This window comes from Salminus brasiliensis, chromosome 22, assembly GCF_030463535.1.
Source record: "Salminus brasiliensis chromosome 22, fSalBra1.hap2, whole genome shotgun sequence".
NCBI lineage: Eukaryota > Metazoa > Chordata > Actinopteri > Characiformes > Bryconidae > Salminus > Salminus brasiliensis.
In genome coordinates, this window is record NC_132899.1 from 9,451,591 (window position 1) to 9,467,137 (window position 15,547).

General features: G+C 43.0%; 1 protein-coding gene across 1 annotated transcript in view; it reads left to right on the forward strand.

Moving 5' to 3' along the window:
- Window positions 1-1,630: 1,630 nt before the first annotated feature.
- The window catches only part of mpp7a (MAGUK p55 scaffold protein 7a), a 105,037-nt gene continuing 91,120 nt past the window's right edge, over window positions 1,631-15,547 (forward strand). The window contains exon 1 of the mRNA XM_072668080.1: window positions 1,631-1,728. Within this exon, the coding sequence (XP_072524181.1) occupies window positions 1,693-1,728 (36 nt within the window). The 5' untranslated portion in view covers window positions 1,631-1,692. The remainder of the gene's footprint in view (window positions 1,729-15,547) is intronic.

Sequence of the window (15,547 nt, forward strand, 5' to 3'; positions counted from 1 at the left end):
TTGTTGTTGGTCGTTGTTTTCGTTGTCGTTATTGTATAAACCCTGGTTCGGATGCCCTCTGCCCTTTCAGTTCTTAGCAGCCTCTGTAATTACATCTGTGCTCCTTGCCCAGGGTTGCTGACCCATACGGCTCTGAATATGGACTCCACACCACTGGCCTCCTCTCTCCAGTCTGTTGCACCAAAGCAGGAGTATTGAAGTCTACAGAACACTGTTATTTTCTGGAGGCCTTCGGGAAGTGTAGGCGTGTGAAAGGGAAGAAGCTCTCTCGAGCACAGAATACTTTCACATTCCTCACTGTAAACTCAGCCCGTCAACCAACAATGCCCAGACTTGGCACTTGTGATTGTTGAATGATTGTTGGTGCTCCATCCAATATTTTTGGGATGAGTTGGGGATGAGGTGAGGTAGCAATCATTGAACATCCTGACTTCACTAACGCTTTTGTCGCTGAATGCAATTAAATCATTACAGTAGTGCTCCAAAATATAGTAGAAAGCGTTCCCGGTGGGCTGCAGGTGGCTCAGCAGTCTGTGCTACCACTATGCTGCTTTTCTATAAACGGTGAAAGTACGAGAGAGCACAATTGACTGTGCCCTGTTCAGGTGGGTAGATGTCCGGCGATGGCTGGCACAGGTGTCTTTTAGCTGGTGTGGGGAAGCTGGAACCCTGCGCATTATGCTGAGCGAGTCGACTGCCTGGTAGTGCCGTATCGGCAGCCTCTTGAAAAGAGACAATGACTGGCTTCTTTCTTAGTCTTTTCCCACTTAGTGTTAGGAGTATGGCAAGTACTTGGGGGAGTTACAAAGGGGAGGGTTTTATGGTAATACCAAATTGGAAGAAAAGTGAAAGAATTTGACAAACATTATTAAAAAAAGAACCTTCCCTGGACAGTAAAGACAATGAATAAGCAGGTGTCCTAAAACATTTGTCAATGTAGTGTAGCTATTGGTTGTTTTCTCCTGCTGTGTACACATTAAACTGTTAACTGTTTAGTAGGGTTGGTCTTCTGTCCACTCTATAAAGCCCAGGACCAGACTCTCCTCATAACCTTCCAGTACTACCCAGACTAATAGGAAACCTGCTACCTGCCCTGCGTGTTAGTGTGGGGCATTAAGCGTCAGACAGCAGTGTAATGAAACTTCAGGGAATTGTTTCACAGCTCCAGTCGTGAGTCCCTGGAAAAACAGGACGTAGCCAGACAAAAGCAGGACATGAGGTGCAGCCTGGGAGAAGTCATTGCTCTCTGCCCTCAGATTGACTCAAACTCATGAACTCTCCCATGTGTGTTTCTGAAGGACATATTGAGCTGAAAGATGAGCTAATTAACACACCTTAGATTAAGCCTGCCTTCATGGGACTTGTATGCAGGGGTCAATCTGTTATTCAGGGCAGCATCTTCTGATAATGACTGGACCACCCATTAGAAATGAGAACACTCCACCAGGGTCGTTTTGGTCTAACCGGGTCAAGTGACAAGCATGTTATGGTAGTTTTTATATGACCTCTTGACCGTTTGCTGAGGTGTCCCAAACAAGGTCCATGAGACTGCATGAGATTTTATGTATGTGGGTGTGTGTGTAACACGTTTCCTGTGCTTCCTCTGCAGGTCTGTATGAGCTGTTGTCAGTGTTGCCATCTCAGCTGCAGGCTCATGTGGAGAGTGCAGATGACCGCTCCTTTCTACACACCATGTTTGGGGAGAGGAGCCTGCACTCACTTGTTAAGGTGAGTGTGTTTGTGTATGTGTGTATATGTACGTGTGTTTCGCGCCTTGAGTGTGATTGTATAGGAAGGCTGTAAAAATATGGAGGACAGAGAGGGTACGTAGTAGAGAAGTAACAGTGTTGAGTCATATGTGTGGATAAGTTTTGGTGGCAGCATTTCTGATTCAGGACTTTGTTGCAAATTAAAATACTCTCTATAAATCTCTATTTTAAATTTTTTTTGGCATGACCGCAACAAGATGATCATGGTTATAGATGGACCGATCAGCGATTTTGAGGCTGATAAAGATTGCCAGTCTTTTAGCTAGATTGGCCGCACACCGATTCCAGTCAAGGCCACATTAACCTTTCCAGGCAAACTTGGTAATGCATCATTGTGTAGGGCTTTTATAAAGTTCCTGCACTTACTTTTTGTACGATGAAATGTACTTTGCAGAACTGCACTGTGTAGCTCAGAGTGTCATTAGTAGTGTTGGCTAACTCTGCTGTGCTCTGGTACTCTGTACTGGGCTGAGGGATGGACTCTTGAGAAAGGTATTCTGTTAGTGCTGTTAAAAGGCTTCACTCGCTTCCCCTATAAGATGCTTTAGTTCTACATGTTCGCCAAATTTGTGACATTCAGCATGTTGAGCTGATTTCATCGCTGGCCTCAGTGGGGTTTTTTACGGCGTGAGGTCCTAATTGCCATCTAGCAGTTGAAGTTGGAGCTGCAGCAACTCGCAAAAATATGGATCGTATGATCTGACCAGCTCTCAGGATCGAATAATCCACATTATCCAAATTGGCAGGTACCAATACATAGCCGAGCAACCCTTCAGCTCTGGTCATTGTGATTGTGTTGGATTACTGCAGGCAAGTACTGCATCTTCACATTTGAGTGAAGATGATGATCATGTCCATAGTACAGAGCTGGGTAGCGGGAGAAGTGTGGTCATTCACATTACTTTGTGTTCAGTCAAAGTATCTCTGCAAGGCAGGTCTTGTGGGGTGTTTCTGGTAGGCAATAGTCAGTACTTGCCAAAAGTGCTCCAAGGAAGGACAACCGGCAAGCCGACGGCAGGGTCATGGATGCCCAAGGTTCGTTGACGCTCATGGAGTGCCCACTTCTTGATTTACAGGACTTACAGGAACTGCAGCTGAGGTCTTGTTGCTACAGGACACCTTCAGCACTCTTCTAGAGGCCATGCCTTGACCAGTCAAAGCTGTTCTGGGGACCTACACAATATTAGACCGGTAGTATTAATGTTAAGACTGTTTGGTGAGTTCCACATGGCAGTGGAACTGTGCACCATGCTGCTATACCCTCACCCCTTCCCACTCACTCTGTCCTTTTGTAAGAGTTTGTGTTTGTTGGAGCTCCAGGTTTTTGTGTGCTATCTGAGCGTGTAAAGACTGGAGCTGTGGTGAAGTGCTCTGCTGACTGTGTAAAAACCAGAGCTCTGACCACATCAGGCCTCCAAATGCTTCTCTGCATTCGTTCTGCATGGAGCTTGTTTGCAACGTACGCTCACATTCTAATGCTTATCAATCAGCACAGAGACTCCCAGACGTTGGCTTCATTGCTGTACACATGAGATTATGTTCTGGTTGTTTCATCTAAAGAGAAGGCATGTAATGCGTGTACAGTCATAATCTGTTTTCATTTATTCCACTGCCATATGTGACTGTAGGCCTAATGGTTCTGTCAGTACAATTGAATCAAGGACGAAGCTTTTTTAGCTTAAAAATTGGAGTCTGGATTTAGGAATGAAGGCAGTATTGTTAAAGAAGGCTGAATCTAGACGTTATGTCAAATAATCAGGTTTCATGGTTTAAAAAATAAGTATGTTAAGACACTTTAAAATCTTTGGGATCTTCAGTCGTCGCTAATTGGACTGAACGTTTGTGCCTGTAGGATCCAAAGCTTAAAATAAGTTTTTTTTTTTTCTTTCTTTTTCCCCCATTTGTGTTGGATCTGTAGTCCACTTGCTAAGACAACCTTTAGATATAGCTTAGCTATCTCTGCTACAGAGCCACCACCTACCACACAGAACAGTGTACCTACAGACACCAGTGTGGACAATAATTTTAGAGATGAAGGCGAAATGCGACATGTTATGTGCTGTTTGTATAGCCATAAGATTAAAACCTCCGACAGGTGAGGTGAGTACAGTTTGATTATCTGGTATTAATGCCATATTTCAAGGGGTGAGTTATATTACTCAGCAGCTGATTTTGCTGAGTTGGTAGTAGGATAAATGGACAAGCGTAAGAATCTGATACCCTTCACAATTGTGAATGCTAGTCGAAACTATGATCTCCATAACATCAGGTCTTGTGGGGTGTTTCCAGTATGCAGTGGTCAGTACCTACCAAGAAAGGACAACCGGTAAACCAACGAACCGACAGCAGGATCATGGGCACCCAAGGCTCATTGATGAGGTTCATGGAGACCCTCTCTTGGAAACTTAAAGGACTTGAAGAATCAGCTGCGAATGTTTTGGTGCCAGAAACTACAAGACGCCATGTTTGATGCATTTCCATCTCTTATGACCATTTTCACGCTCATTTATCAGATTGATTCATCTAAATTTGCTCACTTTCTGTTTTTATTAGAAATGCCTCTCCATTCGCGAAACTATGGTGGGCCTGTTGTTTTTTGTAAAAACCGTCCTCATCTGGAAATACTTCCACCATTTTTAAACACCACCCAACCGTACTACCTGCAGGACAACAGTCATCCTCCCTCTTGATCCCCATATTTTGTTCCATTTCTCCTTCTCTCTTTGTATTTTTGTCTGGAAACATCTGGGCAGGTTTCAGTGTTAAAGTCTAATTGATCTCGTGATCTAGTGCAATATATACACTGTTCCAGAGGAATAATGGGAAGACAGGTCCTTCCCAGCTGTGAAACTATGCAAAACAGAAACACAAACCTGGTGTGCTGTTCTTAATTCACTAAGATGGAACTATCCGTTTGTCCTTATTGCTTTGGTCTCTGTTTGTTACCAGTTTTTCCATTTTTACCAGTTTTTTTGCAGAGTTTTCACACAGTTTCTCTCTTTCATTGACGTAAAACAGCTCTGCTGTTTTGCTGTTTTGGCACCTGTTTGTGAACCACTGCGTTTTTGTCACAGCTGTGGGGCTGTACAGTTCTTAAGAAAAGGCTGATTTGTGTGATGTTTTAGTGAAGGACGTTAAGTAAATCAGTGGCATGGTTAAGCTGTAGATTCTGTTGCTTTCATCTTCTGGTTTTCTAATTCTTCTTTTAGTGTAGATCTTCTGCTGCTACTTTAGTCTCTTTCTAGCTACAATGCTCAGAGGTTGACTTGTAATGTGCATGCACTACAGTTATATTCATAATAGCTTTAGTATCTACAGCTTCGTTAATCTTAGTACACAGATCTTGTGTTTTGTTTTCTTCAGATTGTCAGTTTCTTCAGAATTATTATGAATATTTGAAACGTGATTGTGTGCGGTTCTAGCATATTGAAATTATTGAACCCTCAAAACTCGAAACCTAAATTTTGCAGTTTTGTTTTCATGGCTGTATTCTAGACTCAGCAAGGGTTTAATTTACAGATGTAATTCATATTTTCTAAAGCTTAGCAGGGCCTCTAATGTCTTTGACTATAGAAGTGGAGTAATGAACATAATAATCCAGTAATAATTCAGTTGGGGGGTGGGGGGGTGCTTACTATCTTACAATCCAGGAGTGCTTAATCTCTGTACTTCTCGATAAATTATACTTATGTCGCTGAGAGAGTGCAGCAAGTGGTCCAGATCTTTATGATTGGTGAAGTGCTCTGAAAAACAAGTTCCTCAAAAGCTTTTTGATCCCGTGAAGGCGATATCTGACCGAGTTGATATCACAGATATCAACGGGAGCAAGAGAGAAGCTGAGCCTGCTGGGGGCATGCTGAGCAAATGCTGTGAGAACTTTGAGATTTGTTTACAAGGTAGAGGAGGGGTGGAGTGGTATCTGGCTGCTCTGAAGGTTGAGCTCCTCTGTACAGAGTGGTTTCTTAGCAGCTGATAATTACCCACGTCAACCTAAACAATGAAAAGCATTGGCTCTGAGAAGGTTTCGAACTCCTAAAAGCTTGAAATGAAAAATGGAAGGCCACATTATGCTAAACACTCTGTACAATTATGGTGAGTAGAGTAGAGTGCACAACACATCCAACAATGAGGCGGATGGTCTTCAACAGCAGAAGACCATGTTGTGTTTCACTTCTGTCAGCTAAGAACAGAAAGCTGAGGCTGCAGCGGGCACAGGCTCACCAAAACTGGACAGTTGAAGACTGGAAAAACATAGCTTGGTCTGATGGAATTAGTAAATGGCATCAACAGCATGACTCAGTGGACCAAACTGACCTTGTGACTGACTTTGGGCCGGTCAGTAGCGATCTTCGCTTGAATGGGCCTATTTAAAGCCTATTTAAGTATTGATGAGGATCATTAGGAATGGACCATGCCACAAAACCACATCTCTGACTGTTTTCATGAACATAACTGTTCAGTGTTCAGAGTCCAGTGGCCTTCAGTGGCCTTCCCAGGTACAGAATCTAAATCCAGTAGAACTTATTTGGGATGTAGTAGAATTAAAGATTCAACATGAAAAAGAAGAAATTTTACAATGCAGACATGTTGAGGATGGACCAAAATCTCAAGGCCTTGTAGAAACCATGCCACGATGAATTGAAGGTGTTTTAAGAGCAAAAGAGGCTCTACCTAACATTAGTGTTAGTATTCTTAATAAAGTGTTTGGTGAGTGTATATGTTAAACATGGTCTACTGGATCATACAATCTAGATTTGAGGCTGTTTGTTAGTCTAGTCACATTTAAAGCACCAAATTAAACATTTTGCATGAATACTTGCACATGAACTGTCCCTTTTGTTGGCTTGTTTTACAGCGGAAATGTGGATTTACAAAACCTGCAGAGTTTTAGAAGTTAATGTACTTTTCTCCATAGACAGCCATTCATTCTACAGGTTGGAGAGGGAGTTACCAGTACATGCCACTATGTATAAAATGATTTAATTGACTCTCTGGACTTCATATATCTACTTTTTTGTGTTGAACACAACACAGGCTGCTACAAAGGCACTGTACTGTCCAGTATAATGCATTAGTTCATATTCATTTTGAGCAGACTGACTGTGGAGCTGGCCTGTACTCACTAAGTGCTCCATGTTACAGCCATTTCACAGAGATAAAGTGAGTGTGACAGGCAGGACAGACAGCATGGCCCCTGCTCTATGACTGTGGTGCACAGCATTCCCCGTGCAATTACTGTAGGCTTTTATTCCAGAGCTCTTACCCTGTGATCCTTCGCCAAACTGCCACTCCACACAGCTCTGCAGGAAATCCAACACAACCTGCAATTTCCACCTGGGTTAGGTGTGTAACATGGTCCAGTTTTCTGCCATGTCCTCTCTGTGTCTAGACCTGTGTTTGTATGTGTGGAGAAAGGAGAGGGAGATTCTCTTTAATTTGGTTCCCTTGGGTATCTTGGTATCCTTTGGTTCTTTCTTGGTCGTTCACATGTGTTTGATCAGCAAATTCAGGCTTCATTTTATTTCAGGTGTCTTAACCTCACACAATTTTGGCTTTATTCCTTAGTCCAGAAGGAGATCCTGAAGAGGAAATTGCTGGGAACCCTTATGTGCTTTATCACTTAGTGTGTATATACACACACACACACACACACACACACACACACACACACACATTGTATGTGCAATAAACTCTGTTTTTTCATGCTTGGTGTGTAGCTGTGAGATTGGCCTCTACTTGTCTGTGGTTAATCACAGTCACAGTGGCTCCAACTCTCTGTACTGTACTTATTACTTCGTGTCCAAGTCACATCCTTAGGAGAAGCAAAGCTTGTATCCATGAATGCTCTAATTGGTGAATTGATCGCCATAGAAAATGATTGCCGATATATCCTCTAGAACAGAGGCACATGAGCAAGGTGGCACATGAGGTCACCATGCCCTATGCCAAATATAGGCTAGAAGTTTATAAAGGTCTACAGCATTGGGCTGTGGTGCAGTGGAGTGATGGAGCTCCATCCCACGACTTGAGGCTTGAGTTAAAGTGCCTTTTCTTATTGAGAACTAATCATCCAACATCAGTACTTGACCTCCCTAATGCTCTTGAGTGCAATCAAGCCTTCAAAGCAATGCTCCCAGCACTAGTGTGAAGTCATCCCTGAAGAGTACACTCTTACAAATAAAGGTGCAACAGGGTGTGTTGTGAGTAAAGATGCGTGAGTGTGAGGAACCTCAAAAATGGTTGTTCTGTGGCATCGCTTAAAGAACCCTTTATTGCACCTTTATTTTTAAAGAGTGTACTTTAAAATGACGTTACACTAGTGCTGAGAGAGCATTGCTATATGAAGGCTTGATTGCACTCAGCCACTTAAGATCATTAGGGAGGTCAAGTACTGGTGTTTGATGATTAGTTCTCAATAAGAAAAGGCACTTTAACTCAAGCCTCAAGTCATGGGATGGGATGTTCCTGCAGCAAAAAGAGGGCTTCACAATACATGCTTATTGAACACGTGTCCACAAAATTTGGACAAGTAATGTAGCTCTGCCATCTCTGGAGGAATCGCAGTCCACAGATCTACATTACTACCCCACATTAGCCTATATAACCTTAGCACCTGGCATTAATAAAAGTGGCCCATGTGAAAGTGCAGCTGTGTGCTTGGTGCTTTGCTCTTTTAATAAGTGGCATACTGCATCCAAAATAAATCCCATAAGTAACTCAACCCCCTGCATTCACACTCTGGACATGGGGTGGTCCAGAATCAACATATATGCATGAATTCACTCTCTTGCTCTTTTGCTCGCATGTTTGTGCCAGTTAAAACACTTTATTAGAATAAATACAAATTAACAGTAAGAAAGATTTGATTTTTTTGTAAAGGTTATTCGTATTATTATGAGCTGCTTAGAAGTATGAACGTTTAGTGCTGGGTGCTGGCTGCTCAATTCCACCAGTCATTGCATGAATTGGTAATGTGAAGTGTGCCTACTATGCAGTGGACAGTACATTTGGACCCTAAAATTGGTCCGAAGAAGGATAACCGGCGGCAAGGTCATGGGCACCTTAGACTCACTGATGCAATCCACCAAATGGATAATTTTGTGAGGCACTGTTTACCCAAACCAGCAATTAGAGGATTAAAAAAAAAAAATAATAATAATAATAATAACACTGGCTTTTCTTAAGCAGAGGTGTGGAATTGCCACATCAGTCCACACGTGTTTTCACTTTCTATATCTCTCAGCTTGTAAGACAACCATATTAACTATTAGTGTTGGACACAGATGGAATTTGACCTCTGACTTTAACCCATCCGTGCAGTGAACACACACACAGTGACAGTAAAGTAAGTACACATGCTCACGCCCAGGAATCAGGGAGGGTAAAGGGCCATGCTCAGGGGCCCAACAGTGGCAGCTTGCCGAGCCCAGGTATCAAACTGGCAGCCCTGTCAATAGCCCGGTTCTTTAACCACTGAGCCATCACAAAAATGTATGTGTGTAAAGCTTGCAAAGTGTATGTAAAGTAAAAGTCAATGATGTGCCCCACCTTTAGGGGGAGCCTACAACCGAAAAATACCAAATCTCGCATAATGCTGCTTTAATTTGCACAGTACTGTGGAGTTCTTTGCTGTCGCACAAAAAACGGCGACTTTACAGGAGTCTGACTTTACAGGAGAAGGAAAACTTCAGTCAGACTTCAGTCATCTTTCTCACACACTGATGGGGTTAGAGTTTCAGACAGGAGCAGCTTATTGCTGGATCGTATGACCTTGTCCGCTTAATGCTTGTTTGGGGAGATGTGGTGGCTGCAATGAGCTGAATGTGGCCTCTAAGCCAGACAAACTAAAATCCAAAATCTCTCCCCTCTGTTCATCCTCTGTCCCTGTGCTCAGACTGCAGAGCAGGCCTGTCGGCCATGTTGGCTTCCCCGCTCTCTCCGCTGTTGTTTACAATCCGGTAGCTTCCATAAATCTGATGAATTAGCGTGTTTAATAAATGCCACATGTGCAGTAAATGGCTGTCATGTCTTGTGGTTTATGAGGCATGAAACTGGATATTAGAAATGTGAAATGCTAAACAGAGCCTGGCGGTAAAGGTGTTTCCCTCCGAGTGCTGGCCCGTGTGTGTTAACGTCTCTGTTTCGCCTTTCGAGACTGGCTCTAGCTCGGCGTAAATTGCACAACTTTTTCTCTGTCTTTCCAAAGGTTCTCCATCTCCTGATTAAAGTTTATTTGTGAGGAATCATGTTTGTCTTCTGAAGCTGGAAACATGCTAACCCCATCTTCCAGGGAATGTTGCACAATGCACCCTTGAGACACAGCAATCTGTTCTGGGATATCTCTGGACACTATTCTGGAATACTCCTGTGCTCTACGGTCCAGCGTTTCCCTCATTCTAACGCACCTCATTCAGCTCATCAGTGGTCAGGTCAGAGCATATGCATCACTAAACCCTCTAAACAAGTCCAGAGCTTCTTAAACCAGTCTTTAGTCTTCAGACAGTTCATATTTTTGCTCTATCCCATCTTCCAACACTTGAACCAAGACTCTAGAGTAAAGACAATGAGAACACCTGGTACAGGTGGAGATTAATTGATGAGGGCTGGTTTGAGAACCTCTAGACAAGAATGCACTGCTTCACATTGTGTGTGTATATTTTTGCATATACAAAGTTTATATATTTGAATACAAGTGTAAAAATATTAGAATAGTTTCATGATTTATTTATTATTTGCATCATGTTCTGGAACAGCCTTCAAATAATACTTTTGCAAGGCATTATAGTGGTAATAACTGTTAAACTGTGGTTAAAAAGAAATGGTTTCTGCTCACTGCTCCATTCTGGAAAGCAGTATCCAGTAACTCAGGTCCCGCTCACACTGCATATTTTGGAAAGGTTTTAATTTCCATCTCCAATAGCACCAATATCTCTAATCGCACAAGAATGCAAAAATAAAGACCTAAAGACCCCATTTACACCTGAACACTTCATGTGACTAGTATCTGGATTGTATCCTGATCAGATTGCAGTGGTGTTTAGCCTGCTTGCTAACGAATCTAAGCCTAGATAGCCAGCTGCCAGTCCAAGCAGGGCAGACCAGGTCTCAGTTTTTCTTTCTCTTTCTCCCAACACCAGTCGCTCAACTTCACTTTCTCAGACACAATTTTCAACACGTGTCTGTAGTTCAGCAGTTAGTCAACAAGCCTGCAGCCAAACTGAACATTGTATTTGTATTTTTCGGTTTTAAAATAAGACGGGATGATGCTTTATGAATGCGACTTAAGCGCAAGACCACCCACGGTACTGCGGATATTATTTTGGGGTGATATGAAGAAAGTGGATACTGCCCAACTCTAGTAGTGCTGCTAGAAGGTTATTCGCATGGTCCCTATAGTTGTGCAGGCTCTGCTGCACAGTGGAATAGTGCAAAATGCAAGAGTCTGCAACATCTTTCTGAAGGTCTCTTACAGTCAAACGGGGTGTTGGTGTATCACTATGTGGAACTGGACTGTGCACATTCGAGCTGCTTTTGAACTGCGTCAGTAATTATTCCACTTTTAGTACACAGACCATTTCCAGGGCTTGAATGAGTGTGGGAGTATGTGCCGGTGTCTAAGAGTGTGTGCGTTCCCTTGCCCATACTTATACAGACACACACAGATGTGTGTAAACACCTCTGCCTGACGGGCATCTCCGAATCAAGCTGGGCTGTCTGCTGTCCCTTCCTCCTCCTGCAGGCTGAGCTGATTTGGGATCAGTGTGGAGAGCTGAGGCTGAACTTGAGGTGATGAGGTGCTGATGGATGGAGGTCCGGTCTGCTCGGTGCTCAGCGCTGTGGGGTTACTCTAGACGGCTGCTCCAAAGCGCACAGGGAGCACGCACATGAAAGGGGGTTAAAGTCATTTTCAGAGCATGGATGTAAACAGGACTCCCCACTGCCGTCTGGACCGAACTGCTCTCTCTGCCTTCTAACACTGCTCCTGCACCCGCGCTTCAAAGCTTTCATTTGCTTTCGTTGGTCTCTCCTTCTTTGGTTTGCCTTCATTTATCTTTTAGTTCTTTCTTGTCTGTCTGCCTTCTTGCTTGATGTTTGTGTACTTTCTTCTCTTACGTTCCCTCTTACGTTTTTTTTTTTTTTTTTTTTTTTTTTTTTGCTGCTCACTGTTCGTGATTCACTTGCTAGGCTCAGTTCCATCAATGGTGTCTCCAAGTGGCTGATGTGCTTCTGGCCCGGGGATTGCAAGTTTGAAATCTGAGCCATTCCACTTTGACATCAGCAGCCAGAGTCCGAGAGAGCACAATTAGCTGGGTGGGTAGATGTTGGTAGCAATGTTGGACAGCGCAGCTGGCACTCTCCTCTAAGCTTGCCGCATTGGCAGTTCGAAAAGCGGTAGCGTCTGGCTTTGCATTTGTCAGAAGAGTTGCATTCCTTTCCCTTGCTAGTGTAGGGAGCATTGTTGGTGCTAGGGGGAGCTACGAAGGGGTGGGTTCATTGTCAGTACCAGCTTGTGAGAAAAAGAGGAAAAAAAGTTCTCTCAAGAACCATCTGCAGGAGGTTTCCCAGGAATCTGAAGAACACTTCAACCAGGCAACGAACCCCTAGAACATCCAAATGATTATTTGAGGGATCTTGGTTCTATATGAAACCATTGCTTTTACTGAATAACCTTGGAAGAACCTTTTTATGAGAAGCAGTTCTTATTCTTCTCTCTATGAAAATTCTTTAGATGTTTCTTTGAAAACTAGATGCAGGAAAGGGTTGTCTTTTGATGACTCTTCCATGAAGGCCATATTTGTGCAGGTGTTACTGCACAGTAGAACAGTGCACCACCACTCCAGAGCCTGCTAAATCTTCTTGAAGTTCGTTCGCTGTCAAACAGGGGTTTTGATTTGCTGTTTTGGCAGTCCCACAAGTAGGTCTCTTGGATCCAGAGCTGAACTTGACCTCCAGCGTTTCTGTCAATAGTTTCTGTGGATTTTCGTAATTACATTATGAACTGAGGAAACTGCTGCCTAACAACCCTTTGCTATCTAACCTAACCTACGATTAGGTGTAACAGCTGGTTAGGTGCTACCTAGAACTCTGAAAATTAAATTAATTAAAGTAATGCAGTTGCTGTACCAGATAGAAAGCAAAGCTATCAGTTTACCAGTAGGTCTATGTCCCCACATAGATCTCTTACCTATGGTCAGGAAGCGACTAAAAGAAGGGGTTTGTGGTTGCACGCGTCCTAAATGTGTTTTCTCCTTCGGGTAGCTGAGCTCACTCTTTGTGAGCTAGTGAGCCAGTGAAAGGAGCTTTGTTGTCTAGGGCAGGCTTGGAGAAGGGGTGATAGTAGGAGCCAGCTGAGTTGGTTTGAATATGATTTGATAAGGATGAGCCTGGGTAGCCTCTTGCTGGAGATGTACCGGGCATCGCCAACTAGGAGGAGATCTAATGATCTAATGTCTGGCCTGAGAATCTTTGGGGATCCCCAAGCGGAAGCTGGTAGAACTTGCTGGGGACAGGGATGCCTTGCTTGCCATATTGCCACCGCAACCCTGAATTGCATCAGCGGATAAGAAGATCAGTGAATGCGTTCTTGGCAGCTTCTCGGAGGACCCCTGGCTGCTGATTGGGACAAGGTTTGAGCAGTCAGAGTATTTATGTATTCATGAAGTTTTGCAATTTACAAAGCAGTCTGGACTTTCTTTACAATGATTGTGAACACGCCATAACACTAACAAGCTAATTAAGGTCTGAGAGCTTGATAAAAGAATCGCTTGGGGAGCCCAAACTTTTGCATGGCGCTCCTTTGCTTTCTTTCTTCCTGTTATGTTTATAACAAGGTCATGTGGTCCTATCACCCTGGCTTACATGGTGTTTTATGTCTCGGATTCAAATTTCCCCCCCTTTTTTCTCTCTGTGCCTCTGATTTTTACAATCAAACATTTGTAAGCATTACAGCATCTTCACTTTTCACTGTGATAAGTTTACCTGTCAGATGCCGAAAACAGAGTGTGAGTATGGAGTAGCATAACCGTGTGCTGATGGTCCACTGAAATCACTGCTCTGTTTCTCTCGCTCGCTCCCTTGCTCTCTCTCCCCGTTTCTTCTCTGTAATGGATTTTAAATGTCTGCTGGCGGGTGCTGCTCTGTGGACAGGCAGGTAGCTGGAGGGGGGCCGGAGTTGTAAATTAAATAAGAGTTTAATCTCAATCTGAACTGTACAGACCTAGAGCAGGCCAGCGCTACTACAACCGCCTAAACAGATGGCTCTTTCTGGAATGCACTGCGACTCCACAGCTACGTTCCATCCTGCAGCACATACCTCACTCCATTCCTCTGTGTGTGTGTGTGTGTGTGTGTGTGTGTGTGTGTGTGTGTGTGTGTGTGAATCTTGTGAAGTTGCCATTGTAATGCTGGATATGTATGTAATTCCACATCTGTACTGTCTTTTCTGCAGCCATAATCAATATTCATTTTATTAAGTCATATTGACATAATAAAATTGGCAACATTTTTTGTTGAACTCCTGTGCTTACAGCCAACTGTATTGATAAACATGTGCACATGCACACGGAGGCAGATTCGTTCACATTACAGGTGGATATAGGGTCACTTACATTTATAAATGTGAACCGTCAAGATTCATAAATTGCAATTGGTTAATGAGGCCTAAAATGTAGCCATTCACATTAAAAGTTGTTAATGAGTTAATATGTAAGTACACAGTTATTAGTGGCACTTAACATAAAGTGGGCCTAGTTTGGCTAATAGAGAGTAGTGAATGTGCTTCATGTGGTCACTTGGCCAAAGACACTTCTTAACCAGCTGTAAATCATAAACTGCATCCCTAAATCAGGTTTGGGAATCTGTACATCCTGGACACTATGGACAATTTACTTAAATACCAATATATGCAATATTTATTGAGTATTGTCATCTGTCTGCTTCATTCCTAATTCTTTATAACTGTGCTGCCTTTCATCTCTGGTTGGTTTCAAATGCATATTTTTTTTACATTTATTCTATTTATTGTTGTTATTGTCATTATTGTATTGTATTACTGTGTTGTACAATTGTTACTGGCTGCTTAATTTCAATAAAGTATCTATCTGTCTTTGAAAAGCTGTGGATGGTTTATTGTTTGGTATTTTTAAAAAAACTCAACTTAAAGATGACCTGAATGTCAACGTAGCTCGAATATTACTCAGTTTCTAGTGTAATTGCATAGTGGCAGCCCTTTTTAATTGTCTTACCAATCTATAGTGAAGAATCACAAAAGCATAACCATCAAAGTCAGAGATCAGATCCACTCATCGTGGAAAGCAGGCTAAGCTGTTTAACAGAAAGGCTGAAGCACATCAGCGTAGTTTCTGAAGGCAGCGCTGAGGGAAAAAGACACTTGATTCTGTCCCTCTCTGAACGCACACACTACCCATCCCTCCTCAGTCCCATTAAACTACCCTCTCAGCCACAGTCAGCCTAGCATGCCCCTCTGCTGGAGCTGCGCAGTAGATCTTGTCTTAAGCACCAATAAATCTTCATTGTGCTTGTAAATATTTTGTCCCCCTGGCAGCAGTGCGAGTCTAATTCACCGCCGCTCGGCCCAGCGGAGATATTTTACATGACTAATTCCAGTTTGGATAGGCTGGTAGCTCAGTGTGGATCACCCTGGTTACATGGTTTCGGACTGGAAATGAGGGATGTTTTCTGCAGCAACAGCGCAGCAAACGCCTGTTTATAGACACAAACTGGGAGGTGTTACTACTTTTATTTTAATTAATTAATCT